Genomic DNA, 21812 nt, shown 5'->3' on the forward strand with positions numbered 1-21812 from the left:
GATTTACAATTTAGGCCTTAAAATTAAACTGAACCGGACTGTCTCTAGAATATATCAGGCCCTTGGCACCAGTCACATACTCATGCTGTTTTTTCTCCAGGAATTTATCTTACTATTGATTTACTCAATCTGGTATTTTTTATATGTGTAAAATCAAAGAAAATGAAATATTCGTGTTTAATCTTATTCATTGGACTTACCAACATACAGAACACGTCAAAAGAGCTCATAATATATCTGAGAAGGATAATTGCTGTTTAGAACTGTTTCTAGAGTAAAGCTCATTGCTAAGTTTAAGAAAATATTGTATTAAATTATTGTATTGTTTTTCAAAAACAAAGTACACGTTTTTTTATATAGTTAAACAATAGTATTGATAGTTTACAAGGTTTGGGTCAGACAGTGGTACTTTAGTGTTGTATTTAAACTCCGACCACTAGATAGCAGTGTTGTACACTAGATGGTATATACATATGATAGTGTTTTAAATAAAGTTTTTTTTTCTTTTTTCTAATTTCGTTACCAGCATATCATTAATATCGCCTTGTTTAAAGTGACAATATTTTCTGCTAAATCAAATCGTATCCCCTGTATCGTGGTACGTATCATGCTGCCAAGTTCTTGCAAATACTCATAAGTAAGGTATTCATGATGATTCCAAGGGTGTGGCAATGCAGTTGCTGTGGTGTTGCTAGATGGCTAATAATGGGTTATAGGTGGTTGCTGTGGTGTTTCTGTATGGTTGCTTTGGTGTTACTCTGTGGTTGCTTTGTTGTGGCTAAGTGTTTGTCACTGATGACACGACTGTGGGTTTAATATCCAGTTTTGCCAGGCTGCCACTGTTGGTGCAAAGAGCAAGGCCTTTAACCCTTAACTTTTTAACAATGTGTTTTATTAAACACCTTAGATGTTTTCTCTGCTTGATACATGCCAATCATTTGACCGTCCTAAAGCAGATTAACATCAAGGATCAAAAGATCAAGTGTCTTTCCACATGGTTGTGTATCACATGAGAAGCTACCAGCTGAAACATAATCACCCCTTGCAGTAATTATCCAGCTGGAGGCTCTTACCTATTTGCTTCGTTAAATCCAGGTGGTGATATTTTTTGCCAGTCAGGGTAGATATCAATTTACAAATGTAAAAACAAATCCCATTTTTCTTTTGTATGCCTAATTTACATTGATAACGATGGTCATGCATTAAAAAGTGGGCCTTACTTTGAATTATAGTTTCATCAAATAGTTTTATGATCAGCCACAATCAGTTGGCATGTGCAAAAAGAACATTAACGTGTGTCCACTCTCTTTTTTTCTTGCAGAACAATGATGTGGAGCTTTTCCCTGGCCTTGTTGTCCAATACTGAGTTATCTTCTGTACACGGAAAGGTGTAGTTTATCATTCTTGTTATAGTATATAGTATATTTTCATAAGAAAGATATCTAAGCTAAGCTACTAATATACTGTATATAGGATGTGTTGTGCTGGAAATTAGGCAGCATACATTTCTAGCAACAACAAATGCTGATTTATGCTGGTTTGTTGGTGCTGTTGTAGTCCTTCCTGATACCAGGTTGTAGCTAGGGTCTTGTCAGGTGGGTGATATAGGATCAGTTTTTAAACATTAATTAATTATAGACTATATTTTCCTTTTAATGGCAAATCTCCATAAGGAATGCTGTGTAGTTCGAGACTAGGCTTAATTAATAAGAAACTGCCCCATAGTGATGCTAAGTGGTTGCAAAAAACAATATATGGTCACACACTGTTGTGTAATGCTTATTTGATAACAATTTAATCAAATAACAGTATTGTGGTAGAGTGGGGCAAAAAATTAATTTAGTCAGCCACTGATTGTGCAAGTTCTCCTACTAAAGATGAGAGTGGTCTGTAATTTTCTTCATAGGTACACTTCTACTATGAGAGACAAAAAAACAAAAAAAATCACATTGTGGGATTATTAAAGAATTTTTTGGAAAATATAAGTATTTGGTCACCCACAAACAAGCATGATGAATCCCTTGATCTGGGGCCCCACGCAAGATCTACCATCAGTAACAGACAATGCCAAGAGGTACTCAAAACCTGCAGTGCCAAGCCAGTATCAAACATTTTTTATTAAAAACTTAACTCGTCGTGTTTGGAGGAAGAAGAATGCTGAGTTAAACACCATATCTACTGTGAAGCATGGGGGTGGAAACATTAAGCTTTGGGGTTGTGTTTCTGCAAAGGGGACAGGGCAACTGATTTGTGTTAAGGGAAAAATGAACAGGGCCAAGTATCACAAGATTTTATGCTAAAACCTCATTCCATCAGTGAGAGCATTGAAGATGGAATGTCGCTGGGTCTTCCAGCATGACAATGATCCCAAGTGGCTCTGTAAAAAGTTCCTTGCACAATTAGTGGCTGACTAAATGCTTTTTTGCCTCACTGTATGTCATGTATTGACACTATAATGAACTATGAAGCATTCCATGTAGATTTTATTGTCTTTGTCGTTGCATAGCAGTGCTGTGAAGGCCTGTGCCAATGGTGAGATCCCAGGACTGCTTGCTCTGCCTGTATAGCTGTAGTTTGGCCCTGGTCTAAATATTGTGAGAGCTGTCTGTGAAATAGATTAACTTTTTCTCATAACCATTAAGAAGCCCATGATTAAATGTTAGCTTGGGTGCAGTCCCAAAAATGGACTGTTGAGGGCGATCTCTGCACAACAATGAAATTAGTTTACACACACTAATGGGACTTTCCATATCAGTCTTGGGAACTTTAGGGGAAATATTGCAACCACAGGCCAGTCTGTATTTAAAAGCACATTAAATCAATCTACTTTCTCTTTCTCTTTTATAGTTTCGGATATATGCGCTTAATGGTTTAGATATTTGTCTAGGACCAATTCCAGTTCTGCTGGGAACACAGCAAATTTCCAAATGGAAATTCTCGCAACAACCAATGCTGGTTTATGTCAGTCTTGTATTGGTGAGATGCTGTTTGATTAGCAAGCCAGTCTTTAAAACACAAGTAGGTCTGATAATGTTTGGTGCTGACTGAGTGACACAATTTTTTTTTTTGCTGTTGATCAGCATGTCAATTTTAACTGGTAGAACACAGCCCTTTTCTGGCCTTTGCATTCTTTTTTGCAGGAAAGAATACAGTGCATATGGGAAACGTAAAATTATGCAGCATTGATAAAAAAAAATAGATACATTTATTTACAAGTCCTCAAATGGACGTTCAGGAGGGCAGCAGGTTTTTTTTTGTATAAACTATAATGTAGACCACTCTGTGTAACTGGTTAGGCAAGTACCATTATATTAAATGTAGTAATGGAGATCAAAATATTGAATTACAGGTGGATAAAAAGAGGTCGAGGAAGAGCAAGCAGGATAAAAAAGTGAAACCAAAGGTGTAAGGATTTAAGGGATTTTCCAGGGTGTTGTATAAGCCAAGTGTACACACTTGGGACACTGTGAGATTACAGTCTAAACAGCCTGTAATCCAAGTAGTAAACAATAAAGTATAAGACTATCATTATTAGACTCTGTTTATTAAATTGTTTTTTTTTTAAGATGTCTGGCCTTTTACTTCACTGCTTTCTGCAGCATTGTATAAATTATTAATCATTTCATAATTTTAAACAGGGAAAAAAAACTAGGCATGCATACTGCAAACTGGAGCCATTATATATACAAACGAAACCATAATATCCACACCTATTTGTTTTCTGAATTTGGAATAAGCAAACTTTGAACATAAGGATATATATTTTTATGTTAGAATAAAATAAATATGTCATAGAAAATTGAGCAAATATGAAAATGACAATGGCATCAGATGATATGAAATTGTAAAAATTATTAAATGCAATACAATAACACCACTATAAAAGAATCATTATTGTAATCATCCATTTTGGATTCCTACACCAACCTGTTTCAGCTTTTGTTTCTCTCAACCAGTATGCCGTTGCCAAAACAGCCACAAAATGGCCGACCACACCATGACAAAGCTGCCAGGTGCAGACAAACAGGTCTGGCAATGTGGGTGTTCCTGAACTATCACATGGAATACAAAACAATAGGCCACTGCTGGCATGTGATAAACTGTGCACAACGAATACAACACAGACACACTTAAGTTGTCCACTCAACGCACTCATGGTGTTTAGAGAGAAAAATTTGGGGAAAATTTGAAATTTAAAAAATTTGGACAAGTATGTTTACACAGTAGAAAACTATCCAGAGGCATATAATTACTGTATTTAGTTTTAACAAGGGACATTAAAAGTATTTTGCTTTAGAAGTGGCTACACATTTTTGGCACTGGCATCACTTTGTACATATATGTAGATAAAACCTGAATGGCATCATTTGTATATCATCTTTAATTTGAATTACACTTAATTTATTTAGCAAAAATAGGGAAGAGTGGGGTAAAAATAGTCAATAGTTAAACTGAACCACCTCCTGTGTCTGGGCAACTCTACATAAAATAAGTCAATAAACCCTAAAATGAGCTAACATTTTTTTTATGCTACAACATTAAACACTTTTCCCAAAACTGCTGATGTATGGCAACCGGTTGAAATTATATTTGATCATTTTCACAAATTTAACATTTTATTCAAACAGTGATTTAATCAATCAATCGTCTAACAGCATTACAATACATACAATCATGCAGTTTTAGGCCAGCAGCTTGAAATAATATTCACATCAACCATTTAATTTAGTATTTACAGAGCTGCTGATTTCCTGCATTATTAGCACAACAGTCTCTAGAATTAATGGTGTTAAAAGAAAAAAAATACATCCAGTAAACATCAAGGATGAGCGCTTGTTGATGAGCGATGTCAACACTGGATGGTCATACTTGTTCAAGCTGACAGAAAGGCTACAGTAACTCAGACTCGATAACCACACTTCACCAATTCTCGCAAGCAGAATAACATCTTAGAAGGCATTAAATGTTCAACCTTAAGGCAAAGGGACATTTAGTAGATAATCTAGGCCATGAAGAGATCATATTTTCCAAGTATAAGAAAATTCTCGCTTTACGTTTGCATTTTGGGATAATAGTCACCATTTTACTGTATTTTAGCCCAGAAAGCTGATTTTATTGTTTTTGACCTCTCACCCCTTCAAAAACAGAATGATTCTGATTGGTACTCTCAGTGAGTTTGTGTTTCTGTTGTCCCACCTCGAGATGAAACAGAGATTTGGGGCATTCTATCACTGGATTTTACTATGTTTTCCTACCTGATGCTGAAATAAAGATTCAGATTGGTTATGATGGTACACAGGAAAATTCTGTGTACGCTAAGTAAAATGTAGAAATGAAAGCTTTAGTTGAAGTGTATCTGGTACTTTGAACAAAAATGCTAACAAAGCCATGTTTCACCTCAACTCTTTTGTGACAGTGCTAAAATTCTATAAATTTGTACATTTTCCAAAAAGCACAGAAAATGACGTATCACTTTTAAAAATAAATATTATTTGGAATTATTGTCATATTAGTGCTTTTCTCAGCAAATAAAACACTGTTCAGATTGAGCGCTGTTCAAATTTTCAAGATGCTTAAAACCGAAAGGGAAATAAAGCAAAGGGAAAGGGAAAATGCCATATTCCATTTCTGAAATAAAAGGATGTCCTGCAACCTTTGACTCACTCTGTAGATATGTGTTATTATGATTGTATTATGGACTGGTAAGATTTCAATGCCTTATTTGTTTCAATGTTTCCTAATTTTGAAGTTTAGTATTATCTTCAGCAAACAGTTTCTCTTTCAGTTTATAGTAATGTCCCTTCTTCTCCATGAGTTCCTGGTGAGTGCCTTGCTCCAGCACTTTTCCCTGATCAATCACAATGATCTGGTCTGCCCTCTCGATGGTCTTCAGTCTATGAGCAATCACCAGTAAGGTCTGGTTGGAGCAGTTGGCCAGAGCTTCTTGAACCTGTAAAATTTAGAACTTTAGAATCTTGAAATTGTAAAGTACAAGGAATACTGTGAATATAAATCTGTTCATCATATTTACCGCTTGTTCACTTTCTGCATCCAGAAAGCTGGTGATCTCATCCAGTAAGATAACCTGCGGTTGTCTAATCAGAGCTCTGGCGATGGCAATGCGCTGCTTCTGGCTGCTACCAAGAAGGTTTCCTCGCTCACCAACATCTGAACATTAGATTTTATTTAGAACCATATTGTTATCATCAAGATTGCCTTCTATATGTAGACTTGTGTCTCATTTTATTTTTGATAAAAGTCTAAATTGAACTTTCGTTGACATAAATGTGGCATACAAACCCAAAACCAGTGTATTTACCTGTGTCATATTTATTCTGGAGCTGACAGATGAATTCATGGGCATTGGCTTTACGGGCTGCCTCCTCAATGCTCTTCTGTGAGCAGCCAGATAGTCCATAGGCAATATTGTCACGTACTGTACCAGAAAACAGTACAGGCTCCTGGCCCACAGCAACAACCTAAAAATGCAATTTAGTTTCACTGTTCACTTAAGTGAAAGCAAAAGCAAAAACAAGAACACCACATTTGACCACTACACAGGCCACTAGTACTGCTAAACTTTCCAAAGTGGCAAGTTACTAAGCATCATCTCAAATTCCACATTCTGTTTTCAGAAATATAGTATGATGTAAATAAAATCTTACCTTGCTATGCAGGTACTTATGCTGGTAATCCTGTAGAGGCTGTCCATCTAGTAAGATCTGTCCATGCTGAGGCTGGTAGAACCTCTGCAGTAAACTCACACAGGTACTCTTCCCTCCACCAGAAATCCCTACCAGAGCAGTCGTCTGACCTGGCTTCAGCTCCAGAGAAAAGTCCTGAAATAACATTAAGCATTATATTAAGTAATAGCCAAGCCTGTAGCGACTACACTGTAATCAGTAATAATTTATTATAGACCATGTGCCCACTGATACATATCTGATCAGACCTATCTGCCTTTTAAAATCACATATTTAAGACAACTACATTACCTGATATAAAAGATTATGATTCGAAGACAAAACAATAACATATACCACACAAGCTATAAACCAGCCACATTTTTTTTATTAACAAGCAGGTCAGGTCCAGGTAATAATATTTAATGAAACACAGTATCTTAAACTGAAGAATATTGTAAATTATAAAAAGGAAAAGATGATCTATACTATCACGTAATAAACTACACAGCTCTAGAAACTGAAAACGTATTGTTTTTTTCAATATAAGGTGCATCGTATTCGAAGGCGCACTATCAATAAACAACTATTTTCTGATCCATTTTTATATATAAAGCGCACAGGATTATAAGGTACATTATGCAACACTAGTAAGGAACAGGGGTGTCACCATGTTTTCCTTCTAATTTAGCAGGTCTCGTCACTGAGTGTTCCGGTAAACCAGGGCGAAATCAGCTAGCAGTTATACTCACCTCTGAACAGCAAAAGAGCTAGCGCTTAGCAGCTAATGCTGCTCCAGCAGTGCTAGCTGGGGTTAGCAGCAGGCTACAGTCCGATATATACACCTCTGAACGTCGAATGAGCTAGCCCCTAGCGCGGTTAGTGGATAATGCTAATGCTGCTCCAGCAGTACTAGCTGGGGTTAGCAGCAGGCTACAGGCCAATAATACTTATCTCTGAAAGCAAAAGAGCTGATTAGCAGCTAATGCAAGTCCAGCCTCGGTGCTGGAGAACTAAAGTGAAACTTCTGTAAAAAGCTGCACTTCAGCAGAGTGGCTTTACTGCTCCTTACACCCTGACTGGTAAAATTCATACGGAAAATACAGAACATTTATTTGCATCTTAAATATGTTGTATGCACAATGATAAACTGGAATAAAGAGTGGGACATATTTTGGATAAAACCGCTATAAAATATCAGTAAAATCTCTTTTTACGTCTTTAAGTTACAGTGTTTTAGATTTTTTTTGAGCTCACTTATCTCAAAATTAATACTGTGTTTTTGAAAATTGCGAAACAAACTATTGCAATGCAGTATCAAAACTTTCTTACACCCCTAGGAGAAATGTGCACATCAGCTAATTGAGAAGATGTACCTCCAGAACATTGTGGTCTGTCCGTGTTGGATAGGAGAATGTGAGCTCCTGAAAGCAGACATGCCCTTCTAGCTTCTCTGGCTGTAGATTCCCATCAGTGCTCACTTCAGGCTTGCGGTCCAGGTACTCAAAAACCTTCCCTGCTGCACCCACACAGTTCAGCATGTCTCCAAATATGTAAATCAGAGTCTGTGAAGGATATGGCGGATTAATATACTAAGTATGTATTTATGATAAAGGTTCATAATTATTGGTTAACAGTCAACATACCCTAATGTTGTCCCCAAGGTCTGACTGGTACAGGATGAATGAAACCAGACTACCTGTGGTCATCTGTCCATACTGGATAAAGAGCCTCGCATAGTGTAGCATAGTCACCTTCACTCCCAACTCTATCAGCTGATAGAATTAGAATTATGAGCATGAAATTAGCAATCTTTCAACCATTTCATAACAGGATTTACTCAGTATTGCAAATACTTGTGGATACTGATCTAGAGTTTCTCTGGTCAGGCCTAAATTTGTATTGTGTCTTATCTTAAATGTTTGTGAATGTGTCCATTCCCAACCTGTCTTCTCCTCAAATCCCACCTTCCATATTATGACCTGGTTAGACTTGGAATTAACATTCATTTTGTATTTTGATATACTTTAACTGGATTTGTGTCCCCAGCATGACAAGATGGGATCCCAAGCATCATTTCTGTTTTACTTCCAGTAAACAATGGGTTTTGTCAAAACTGTCTTGATTCAGGAGACTGTGAACACGTAGGGTAATAAGAGGAGTTCTACTACACAGGGTTCTTATATTACTTTAAAGGCTCTCTTAGAAAATGCAACATTTTATACTGCAAGGGTATGAACTCTACTGCTCTCTCCCTGTAAATAACACTATACAAAATAGGGGTAAATAAGAGTACGAAGCCACAATAAAAATGTCTGACTAATGGTTCATGAAAAAACACATTCTGCTTATATTTATGTTAAATGTAGGCAAGATCTATTTATGACCCCCTTCAAGTGATGTTTGAAAAAAAATGGACAAGTGAAATAAAACGTGATCCAATCACCAAAAACACATGTTAATGCCAGGTGCACCTCTGCTCTTATTTCCCTTTGAGCTTTGCCATTTATTTGCTGTGTTGCATTTGTTGTGGTATGTTATCCTATGTTAGTTGTGTGTTGCATTTGTTGTGGTATGTTATTCGTTAGTTAGTGACAGCTTGAAACATATTTATATTTTAATCTAAATGCTTCAAATTTACTTGGAATATGTTAATATAGTAGTAATGATAAAGCAATAGTATGTTAAGTTTTGGGATTTGGGAATTTAGAGACATCGCTGGAGAGTATGTGTAAATACACTGAGCATATGGAGGATAACTTTTATTGCAGGATAATGTAAAGAAATTACTGAGTGAAATTCAGTGGCTTTGAATGTTTTGTTAATTTATAAAATACTGTAAAAATGTTAAGGGGAAATTACACCAAACAAACCAACCAGACCACTCTATTTTTGGAATGGTTGCAAAGGTGGTCAAAATGACAACACTTTGTCCCACCCCCTCTTGGGAATACTACTGCTATTAATTTAAAATAAACATCTTAGAGACTGCTGTTTTAAGCTTTCCTAAAAAATAATTACAATTGTGTAAACAAAAAAATAGAGGCATCTCATTTTAGGCTTACCCGTCTCACCAGCAGGTACACTGCCCTGACTGTGTCCCGTTGAGTCTTCAGATTATGGGTGTCCATTAGCCTGCCATCATATCGACGCAACTCATTCTGCTCCGAGTTAAAGCTCCTTACTGTTCTAATTCCTGATACACTCTCTCCTGCAGCATCATTGGCTCTTCCAATGGAGTCCTGAACCTCCTTTGAAAGTCTCTACAAAAAGCACAAATAAGCAATTTTTATTTATCTGTTTTTTTTATATATTATCTACACTAGAGAAAAGAAGTTACTGAAAATTGCATAACCCCAACACCCCATTACTTAGTTGTTTCTTTAAAAACTTAGAAATCATTTTAGAAATCCTTAGAATGTCTGGAAACTGCCCAAATTGGACAGATTCCTAGAAGATTTCGACTAAACATCTAAATGTATGTAAATACCCCTTCATATGAATGCATTTGGCTACTTGCTCCACAGCTTGTCCAGTCCACATAGAGATGTAATGCCAAAAAAATCAAACTCCCTCTCTCTGGAGCAGATAAATAAACATGAACTTATTTGCACCATGCCTAATGCCAGGTGGAGCAGTAGATCTATGTTCTCTGGAATGATGGTGCACCAAACACTACTTCTGGGATGAGTTAGGGAGTGTGATTTCCAGTGTTCCAGTTCACAGTTTGAGAGTTTGCACCTTGGAGACTTATCGGTGAGTACCTGATAATGTGTGTCATAGATGTTCTGTAACAGGCCGGTCAAAGGTGTCTCCATCAGAATCAGTAATGTGAGCTTCCAGGAGAGGCTGAACATCAGGTACAGCATCCCCATGGTTTTAATAAAGGTCCGCAGAAGCACATTTACATTTAGAGCTACAGCTCGAGCCATCAGGGTGGTGTCTGTGGATAATCTGCTTGTGATGTCACCTGCAGGAAAATGTTTGAAAGACCCCGTAGAGTTTTACCATATGTTACCAAATGAAGTCTTAAGATGAATTTTAAAAAATCCTTTATGTATTATTGATGTGCATGTCTCACTTAATGAGGAAACCTCCATGCTACCCAGAGCCTACTAAAATAAGTTTGTCTGCCTTATGACAGAATTCATTTAAATACTTGACTTATTGATTTAGGCCATATAAAATTTTTAGCAAGTGTTTACAAAAATATATAAAATATACAAATTTGTATGTAGATACAAAGGTAGATATGTAGATATGTTTACCTGTCTTTGTGGACTCAAAGAAGCCAATTTCTTGTCTGACCAGGGAGCCGAAGAGCTTCAGCTTCATTCTGCTGATGAAGCTCCCAATAGCACACATGAAGAGACCTCCTCTGCAGCCTGCACTGAAAGAGCTGAAAGAACAGGTAGAAAATGGTTCGGGTTTAGATAGAAAATGCAACATTTACCTGCACTTTGTATGGTGAGTATAGGGCTGGACAGTACTCTTCCAATGAGGTGGACACTGCACTGTTTTGCCTTTAAAGCCTATAGGGTTGGATTGCAACCAGCCAGCAAGAGGCAGTAGACCTTTGGTAAAATGCTACACCTTGGATGTTTTCTGCAGTCATTGCTCTAAATTAAGAATATGGAATACATTTTTTTGCAAAAGTTCAAAAAATAAAATCAAAATTTTAAGAATCAAAAGGAAAAAGTGTGTGTTGCAAATACAAAATATTTTTTTTATTTAAATTTCCTATTTCTATTTTTTTCCCCCAATGTACACGGTCAATTACCCAACCCACTAATTAGGACTCCCCCTATCACTACTGATGGGGAAGACTAGCACATGCCTCCTCTGACACATGTGAAGTCTGATGTAGCATTGCTGAGTAGCATCATAGCGTGCTCGGAGGAAAGCACAGCGACTCGGTTCCGATACATCAGCTCACAGACGACTTGTGCTGATTGACATCACGCTTTGGTTTGCTGTGAGGTGAGGGCGCCATCTTCCCACCCAGAGAGAGCAAGAGATGAATTGTGCTCTCGGGGCAACGGTAGCTGATGGCAATCTACATTAACAGGATTCAAACCGGTGATCCCCTGTTCATAGTGGCAGGACTTAGCCCGCTGGACCACTCGGAGCCTCTGCACATATATATTTTTAAATACCCTTGGTTACTTTATTTTTATTTGCAGTTACTTTAAAATGATTTCTGTTTGGATTTTGTCAGTCTTTCCTTTCATTTGTGTGTTTTTGTGGATTTTCTGTGATTTTTTGGGGGATTTTGCTGCTAAAGTCTTTTGCTTCTGGAATCTATCTTTTGCTTCTGCTTCAGTTTTTTTGCTTCTGAGTTTTCACGGGTGGGCGGGGCTTAGAAGAAGGCGTTCCCCTTGAATCTCAATTGGTCAGCTGATTTTGTACTGACGGTACCCTGAACCCTCATCTGAGACCAGTAATGCACAGCTACAGCTAGTCTAGCTAGCTACTGACCTTCCGAAAGAAAACACCGTCATGAATATTATTGCTGAGCGGAAATCACCCCAGTGGTGTTCAGTCTGCAGGATATCAATCAGCTTTCCTGTGTACAGCGGGATGAACATCTCACCTGGAGGAGCAAGAACACTCACCTGAGCATGGAGAAGATTTCACTGTTTAAATTAGTTAAATAAAGAAATAAACCCATCAGTTCTGCTTACAGAGGACGGCCAGCGTGAGAAACACAAAAGCCCCGATCATAAGCAGATAGTCGGGTCTGTAGAAGCGGATGACCCTCATGAAGAGAACTCGAGCCTTCTGCTTCTGCTGTCCTCCTCCGGTACTTCCTCCGCTCGAGTCGGGCAGAAGAGTTTCCCAGAACAAGCATCCCAGCGCAGCGGCGGCGCTCCCGACCAGCCACGTGTCGAGCTTCTCCAGCGGAAAGTTCCCGAACAGAGTTAAGCGGCCGGTTTCATAAACCGGAGCGATGAAACAGTGCGCTAAAATCCACCTCCTCACCAGCGGCCCTCTCTCCTCCTCCTGCTGCTGCTGCTTCCAGAGCAGCGCTGCTCCTCCGCTCAGCAGAGCCCATCTCAGCCCTGACTCCAGCCACTGTCTCAGCAGCAGCTCTGTCTCTCCTCCGCTCACTCTCTCCACCACCTCCAGAGACCCCCAGCGCCTCCCCACCAGACCCAGAACATACAGTATGAAGAAGTCCAGACATACTGCTGAAATAAACACAAACAACAACTTTATCATACTGAACCCAGCTGAGGAAACGCTGCAGGCTAAATGCTGCAAAAGTTAAGCCGAAACGGAGAATATATCACGTTAACGAGCTATCCCAGCATGACAGTGAACGCTTTCGCTGTCTGTCACAGAATATGAGCTGCGAGCTGCTCCTGTGTTCACGATAGTTTCAATTTCATTTTCACTGCAGCCTAAAACACAACAGGGGTTTTCCTCCGCAGATTACACCGGTAAACCCCACCTCACACTAATCACCCAAACAAGAGCACGGAGCTCACAGTTATAAATTACCACAGTTATTAGAGAAATAATCCTACAGAAACATCATTTCAGCCAAACATAACAGTAAACGTTCTGTTATGCTAATGTTTTGCATGTTTGCTTGGAAAACTAACGAAGACAAACATGACTTTCAGTTTCTGACCGCTGTGAAACGCTGTCTCTCAGAATCAAACCTACTGGGTTTAATTCTACCCAGCAACAGATTAGTCATACCTAAATACACACTGGTATCAGAGGTGATTGGTCTGGGAGTTATATTCTAAATAATCAACAAAACACCTTTATTTGTTGGACATTTTTAAAATTTACAGTAGCGTGAGAAAGTTATTAAAGCACTTTTTTATTATAATTTTACTAATTAAAGGAAAAAACCTAGCCACCCTTGGCGGCAACAACTGCAATCAAGCTTTAATAATAACTGGCAAAGAGTCTTTCACATCTATGTTGAGGAATTTTGGCTCAGTCTTCTTTGCAGAATTGTTTTAATTCAGCCACATTGGAGGTTTTTCCAGGTTGCTCCAATACCTTATTATTATTATTATTATTATTATTATTTATTTATTTTTTTTTTTTCTTAAGCCGTTCATAGATGGATTTGTATATGTGCTTTGGATCATTGTCCTGCTGCAGAACCCACGTATGCCTGAACTTGAGGTCACGAAAAGATGGCCGGACATTCTCCTTTGTCTGGTAAACAGCAGAATTCCTGGTTGTTCAGGCCCTGAAGCAGCAAAATGAATTCCTTTAGATCGAAGCATAATCTTTTTTAAAAAGGTAATTTTTGCTCAGGTTATATCTGTCTGATTTTAAAGTTTGTTTGATAATATGAAAAATGGAAGTATGACAAAAATGCAAAAACAAAAGAAAAATATATTTAAAGTTGCTGCTGCCAAAGACTTAAGTAATGAACCAAAAGATAATATGGCATATAGGTCATTCTAGACTTGTATATATATTTAACATAACCCACATAAATCTTTTGTTGTTCTCCCAGTTTTGAGTAAAAATATTATTTGCATTAATTACACACTACTAATGATAGTTGATGTATATTTTAGGCACAGTCTATGCATAGAATATGAACTTAATTACTCCCAGCCCACACAAACTCTCTTCATCTACTTATTTGTCTGATTTAAATGTAAAACTTTATTAAATAGATTTAATACAGTTTTAATATATACAGTTTTATACATGGTATTAACGTAAATGGGTATGTTAATAAGGTATCAGAACAAACTGTACACATCATTATACATTGTATGGTCTCGAAAAAAAATACAACTCAACTTGTATATTTACACATTCCAGCTTTCTTGCACAGTGCAAAAATAAACACTTAGAAATACAGTACTTCAGTAATAGTTTATTATTTAACTGATTAGGGAGTCATCTTTTCCAACGTGTAACTCCCTCTTACTCCAATTTTTTCTTCTATTGATTTTCTTCCTTCTTCTCTTACTCTCCTCATTATGTGTACCCTATCCAAACACATTTTCAAGTATGAACTGTCTGTCCTCAGCATTAGCTTTTCACTTTGGAACGCTCTAGCAACTAATATCCTAATAAGTTAAGATGCACCATATAAAAACAGATGCAGGTTTGTTTATGATGTCCTTTTTGACTGATTTGCAGTTACGTTTATTGCATTTAGTGTTTAGCACGTTCAAGGCACCATTTAACTAAATCTTTGAACATTTTTTCTCATCTATACATTATTTTTTTCTGTACATTTTTCAAGACAGTCATTTGGGAATTAGATGATTCCTGTGATGTTTCATGTGGTTGCTAGTGGTATACTATTTTTAAACTATTTACTATAATAGTATAAAATATTCATCTAAACAAATAGAGATATTAAAAAAATAGAGATATATAAAAAAATATTTGTTCAGCCAGTTGCTATGATGTTATGATAGTATTTGCTAGACAGTTACTATATGTTACCTCAGGATTTTATTGTGTCTCAGGTAGTTGTCCAGTGGTTGCTGTGGTACCTTATGTGGTTGCTTGGAAGTAAAATGATAAAAAAGTAAAGAAAAAAAAAGAAAAATAATAATAAAAAAGAAAACAATAAAATTGCTTTTAGTGATTTTAAAAGTAATTTAACAATTTTAATTCCGAGTTTTGTCTTGAGCGTGAGTACTATCATCAGCAAACAGTTTCTCTTTCAGTTTATAGTAATGTCCCTTCTTCTCCATGAGTTCCTGGTGAGTGCCTTGCTCCAGCACTTTTCCCTGATCAATCACAATGATCTGGTCTGCCCTCTCGATGGTCTTCAGTCTATGAGCAATCACCAGTAACGTGTGGTTGGAGCAGTTGGCCAGAGCTTTTTGAACCTGTAAAATTGTTTGAAATTTGAAGTTTCTCAACAATTTCACAGTGAATGATTGAGTGAATAAATGAGTGAGTAAATGAGTGAGTGAGTGAGTGAGTGAGCATTTACCATTTGTTCACTTTCTGCATCCAGAAAGCTGGTGATCTCATCCAGTAAGATAACCTGCGGTTGCCTAATCAGAGCTCTGGCGATGGCAATGCGCTGCTTCTGGCTGCTACCAAGAAGGTTTCCTCGCTCACCAACATCTGACCAACAACATTTTTAGAATCAGTTTTTGTTTTATCACTATATTATTCCTTTGTCACATTTAGTTTACCGTACATCAAAAACACAAACATACACTTCGACTGCTTAATTAATTGCATGTGTCTTACAAATTCAAAGTGTAAGTAAAACTTTTTACCTGTGTTATAACCTTTATTTAATTCACAGATGAATTCATGGGCATTGGCTTTACGGGCTGCGTCCTGAACTCTCTCCAGCGAGCAGTCAGGTAGGCCATACGCAATATTCTCACGTACTGTACCGGAAAAGAGAACAGGCTCCTGGCCCACAGCAACAACCTGAAAAAAGTAAATAGAATATAAGTAGAATATATATTATTCTGAATATATAAGTAATTAACACTGCAATTGGTAAACTAACCAGAATTATATATATACATTTTGTGCACTGACATGTCAAAATTACAGGATAGCCGTATGCAAAATGATCAAGTGTTACATCAGGGGATTGCAAGGAAATGCACAGACCTGTATTTTTAAGGTTTTAACTTGTGAGTGAGATAAAACATTGGCCAGTGGGCTCATGGCAAGGTAATGTAATTTTTTGGAGCTTGAGTGAGGCAAAATAAATACAATTACCAATGCATTACCACCCACAGTGGACAGTGCAGTGGGTGACACAAATCGTCATCTGGCCAGAACTGTCCTTATGAAAAGAGAAGTGAGTCTACTTCATTCATTACAGAAGACCCCACATTTATATCATCCAAGTCAGTGCAGTGTTCTTTAACTTCCATGGAACATGGCAAAAGTCAATAGACACAACGATAGTTCCTGTCCCTTGATGTATAATATGTTAGCGAATACATGTTTTTTGGTTATATTTGTGTCATTATTTATTTATTGCTCCTAATCTTAAATTGCTCTTAAATGTGCTGCATCGTGACCACATTATTTAATAAAAATTAAACATAATTGCTGTAAGAATATACTGAATTCAAATAATTCCACAATCATTTACACATTATCTGCTAATATTATCTTAGATTATGTTTTTCTTTCAATGACAAATCTCCATTTAAAAAGCTGCGCAGACCTAAGTTTAAGTTCTGGGCCAGGCTTAATTTCTGTCTGAGAAACTGCATCATAATATTTTGGCTATGTTGCCAAATGCTAGTTCATACATGTTCAATCTTACCTTGCTATGCAGGTACTTATGCTGGTAGTTCTGTAGAGGCTGTCCATCTAGTAGGATCTGTCCATGGTGAGGCTGGTAGAACCTCTGCAGTAAACTCACACAGGTACTCTTCCCTCCACCAGAAATCCCTACCAGAGCAGTCGTCTGACCTGGCTTTAGTTCCAGAGTAAAGTCCTGAAATAACCAGGAAATAATTATTCTCCACTTTGAGTTCAATTAAAACAGTAAACAAGTTACAACAGTAAGTACATTTTATGTCAAAACATCAAAACATTGTTTTCACAGTGTAAAAACTGTACCTCCAGAACGTTGTGGTCTGTCCGTGTTGGATAGGAGAATGTGAGCTCCTGAAAGCAGACATGCCCTTCCAGCTTTTCTGGCTGTAGAGTCCCATCAGTGCTCACTTCAGGTTTGCGGTCCAGGTACTCAAAAACCTTGCCTGCTGCACCCACACAGTTCAGCATATCTCCAAATATATATATCAGGGTCTGGGAAGATGTTTATCGGTTTAATTTAATATAAGATTCAATTGTTCAGGTTTTTTAAATCCATTTTACAAAACATGCTATAGTTCATATGTCATTTAAATAAAACAATTTGGAGCCCTATCTTACACCTTGCGCAATCGCAATGCTTAGTGTTATCTTACACCCCATCAACAGTCTATTCTCATGCCTTCCACCTGTGCCGTTAAAATAGTGCCAGAGTTAACAAATATATCCACGCTGAGTGGCGTGGTGGCCTGGGAGTGAGGTGTGTTTAAGTTAATTTTTGGCATATTGCTATCTTAGCGGTGGAAAACACAGGTGCGCCACTGTCTGATTTGATCCCTGACAACAATCAACATTCAGACATCCACTCCTACATTAGCAACCGCAGGTGCACCGTGCATGCTCAGTGCATGTACACCCCTGCTCATTACACACAGATGGATGTGTCGCAGTGCGCAAACCCAACTTTTACAACAAAAAAACAAACAAAAAAGCTATTTCCTCTTCTAATAAATGACCTTACAGCGTGAACACGCAGGTCACTTTCCCCTGCTGAGAAAACTGACCTGCCAAGCACACCTGGCTCTTAAAGGGAATGGCAAGTGACATGCTTATTGGTTTATTTCTTGTTGCGTCCAAAACAAAACCACGATTATTAAAAGAATTAGTACATGCCTTTTACAAGTTCTGAGATGCACAAATATGCAACCCCCTTAAATGCCAACAAATTTGTCTGGATACAATTATCACAAATGACATGTTAATTATTAATATTAAAATTTCTCTTTTACAGAAAATGCTCTCAGAACCTTATGTCAATGTTATATTCTCTATATCTATATAATGAATAATTGTATTTTTCTTGGTTAAGCCATACATACCCTAATGTTGCGCCCCAGGTTTGACTGGTAGAGGATGAATGAGACCAGACTCCCTGTGGTCATCTGTCCATGCTGGATAAACAGTCTGCCATAATGTAGCATAGCCACATTCACTCCCAACCCTATCAGCTGCAAATTACATTAATTAGCATCACTGGATAACCATAATTTAGAAAATCTATTATGTATTAACATTCTGTTTTTTGAAGGAAATACATTATATTTAAAATATATTAATTAACTTTTAATGCATTTTACACTTACCCGTCTTACCAGCAGGTACACGGCCCTGACAGTGCCCCGCCGAGTTTTTAGATTATGGGTGTCCATCAAACGGTTATTATAACGATGCAGCTCACTTGGTTCTGAGTTAAAGCTCTTCACTGTTCTGATGCCTGACACTGCCTCTCCTGCAGCATCATTAGAACTTGCGACAGAGTCCTGCACCTCCTTGGAGAGTCTCTACATAAAAACAATTTACAAAGATATACAGATATTAAAATGACAAAATGCATGGTACTAGCCTTTTATTCTAACTTGCTATGGTCTTGTTCATAATGAAAAAACAGACTTCTGAGGTGATGTACAATTTAAGTCAAGTCATACCACTGTTTTAATCAGAACGTATTAGCTAAGTAATAGCCCTATTATCACAAAGCAACAGCTGTAGCAGCTCAGACTGTCTGTTGAATCTAAGGTAACTCTAAACTCTTAATTTCAGTATTTTAGGCAGTTTACACAATTTCATACTTTTGCTTGCACAGATTTTTCAATATAACCTTTTACAACAGTTTCTTTACAAGGTTTGTGGGTTATTACCTGATAGTGTGTGTCATAGATGTTCTGTAAAAGCCCAGTTAAAGGTGTCTCCATCAGCATCAGTAATGTGAGCTTCCAGGAGAGGCTGAACATCAGGTACAGCATTCCCAGGGTTTTAATCAGGGTCCGCAATAGCACATTTACATTTAGGGCAACAGCTCGAGCCATCAGGGTGGTGTCTGTAGATAATCTTGATGTGATGTCACCTGCAGGTAAGAATTATAATGAAATCAAAAAAGTGCAATAGTCCACCGTGGTTTAAGTGTGGTCCATAAAGTCAAACAATGTATAATGATTCATCAAAATGCCTGAATCCATTAAAATGTAAAAATGCTCCTCAAGCTGTAACATTCTGAAGTCACGTTCTGCAGTCTGTTGTACCTTACATCTTGTTTATTTACTTGTTTAATTTTGCTATCGTGCTTTGGCCAGAGAAGGAAGAGTTGCCCTGTGTTGCTGATTCCTCGCAAAGTTTCATCTTACATACTCATACTAGTTTTCCCATAGCCAATTTTCCCGGTGACAATGACACAATAGCCACAGTTTGCAGCAGTGTTAGCCATAGCAGCACTTAGCGGAAGTAAATGCCACCTGACAGTGCTACACTGAGGTTAGCAGCTAATGCTTATACTGATCCAAATGAACACTTCACATGGGTCAGACAAGAGAATATATTGCAGAACCACAAATATACCTGTCTTTGTTCTCTCAAAGAAGCCAATTTCTTGCCTGACCAGGGAGCCGAAGAGCTGCAGCTTCACTCTGCAAATGAAGCTCCCAATAGCACACATGAAAAGACCTCCTCGACAGCCTGCACTGAAGGAGCTGCCAGAGAGAAAAACAAAATGGTTTAATTACATTAAATCACCACTGAAACATCATGCCTCTGGTCTGGGTGCAGTCAGATTTGTAGCCTATTACCATAAGCTACCTGTGTAAAATTGTGCTGTGAATACAGAGCTGGTCAAATAAAAAGTTTACTTTGTTATACCAACCTTCCAATAGAAAACACTGCCATTAATATTACTGCTGATCGGAAATCATCCCAGTGTTGCTCAACTCGCAGGATATCAATCAGCTTTCCTGTGTACAGTGGGATGAACATCTCACCTGGAAAAGCAAGAACACTCACCTAAATAGGCCTTTCACAATAATTATGCATCATCAATTTATCATTAATATAGGAACATAATCTCAAGCATTTTTGTTGACCACAATGTTTTATTTTTCATTGTGACTGAATGAGTTTCAACAGTCTGAAAGCTCGGTATCTTTTTTGTTATTTCAGCCATTTCTTTTTTCTGCAAAAAAATGCTTTAAATTACAATATTTTTATTTGGAATTTGGGAGAAGTGTTGTCTGCAGTTTATAGAATAAAACAACAATGTTCATTTTACTCAAATATATAAATAGCAAAATTATAGAAACTGATTCAAAAACTGAAGTGGTCTCTTGTTTTTTATAGAGTTGTATTGTCCAACAAATTTGGTTACTATGACAAGTATACATCTGAGCATGGATGCTTTACTCGTTACATTATTGATTTAATTAAATTATTAAACAATAATAAACCCATCAGTTCTGCTTACAGAGGACGGCCAGCGTGAGAAACACAAAAGCCCCGATCATAAGCAGATAGTCGGGTCTGTAGAAGCGGATGACCCTCATGAAGAGAACTCGAGCCTTCTGCTTCTGCTGTCCTCCTCCGGTACTTCCTCCGCTCGAGTCGGGCAGAAGAGTTTCCCAGAACAAGCATCCCAGCGCAGCGGCGGCGCTCCCGACCAGCCACGTGTCGAGCTTCTCCAGCGGAAAGTTCCCGAACAGAGTTAAGCGGCCGGTTTCATAAACCGGAGCGATGAAACAGTGCGCTAAAATCCACCTCCTCACCAGCGGCCCTCTCTCCTCCTCCTGCTGCTGTTGCTTCCAGAGCAGCGCTGCTCCTCCGCTCAGCAGAGCCCATCTCAGCCCTGACTCCAGCCACTGTCTCAGCAGCAGCTCTGTCTCTCCTCCGCTCACTCTCTCCACCACCTCCAGAGACCCCCAGCGCCTCCCCACCAGACCCAGAAAATACAGTATGAAGAAGTCCAGACATACTGCTGAAGTAAACACAAACAACAACTTTATCATACTGAACGCTGTATTGTGCTGCGGAGCTACAATGCTACGATATATAAATACGTTGCTGAGACTAAGCTCGTTTCATTTTCACTTTTTTCGCTTCTCACGTTTGGGGTTCCCCTGAGCAAGCGACAAAATGCTTTATGTTTTAATACGTTGTAATTTAAATTAACTAACGTCACAGTGTCAATACTGAAGTGCCATTTCTGATGTTATATATTTACATAAACATTTACATAAGAAAATAGACACAATTGCGTTGATATTATATGTTAAGCAAATAATTCTTCCCACTAAATATCTTATCTACTCTTCCGCAGATACTTAAGGAGGCTAATTACTTTCAAACCATAGAACATTTAAGTACCCTCTACACAACTCATTTTGTACTGTGCACTTTACTCTTACAGTGCAGTTTACTCTTACAGTGCACTTTACTCTGTCACCTACTGTCATCTCTGCCATTCCACACTTCAGTTACTGAATCAGTTTCTCTGATTTTGCTATTTATAGGTATATGTTTGAATAAAATGAACATTGTTGTTTTATTCTATAAACCACAAAC

At 37.9% G+C, this 21812-nt stretch overlaps 1 protein-coding gene across 1 annotated transcript; it reads right to left on the bottom strand.

The window, feature by feature from the left end:
- Window positions 1-3611: 3611 nt before the first annotated feature.
- On the bottom strand, window positions 3612-21327 carry tap2a (transporter associated with antigen processing, subunit type a). Its single transcript, XM_049475919.1, has 22 exons — window positions 20719-21327; window positions 20125-20239; window positions 19824-19954; window positions 19130-19335; window positions 18575-18772; window positions 18311-18439; window positions 17238-17426; window positions 16939-17112; window positions 15920-16079; window positions 15625-15761; window positions 15295-15517; window positions 12368-12949; window positions 12162-12276; window positions 10952-11082; window positions 10448-10653; window positions 9749-9946; window positions 8330-8458; window positions 8060-8248; window positions 6666-6839; window positions 6320-6479; window positions 6032-6168; window positions 3612-5950 (listed from the first exon to the last, which is right to left on the bottom strand). Exons 1-22 carry the CDS (start codon window positions 21254-21256, stop codon window positions 5738-5740), a joined length of 4434 nt encoding a protein of 1477 aa, XP_049331876.1. The 5' UTR covers window positions 21257-21327; the 3' UTR covers window positions 3612-5737.
- Between the last annotated feature and the right edge of the window lie 485 nt (window positions 21328-21812).

This window comes from Astyanax mexicanus, chromosome 3 (assembly GCF_023375975.1).
Source record: "Astyanax mexicanus isolate ESR-SI-001 chromosome 3, AstMex3_surface, whole genome shotgun sequence".
Taxonomy (NCBI): Eukaryota; Metazoa; Chordata; class Actinopteri; order Characiformes; family Acestrorhamphidae; genus Astyanax; species Astyanax mexicanus.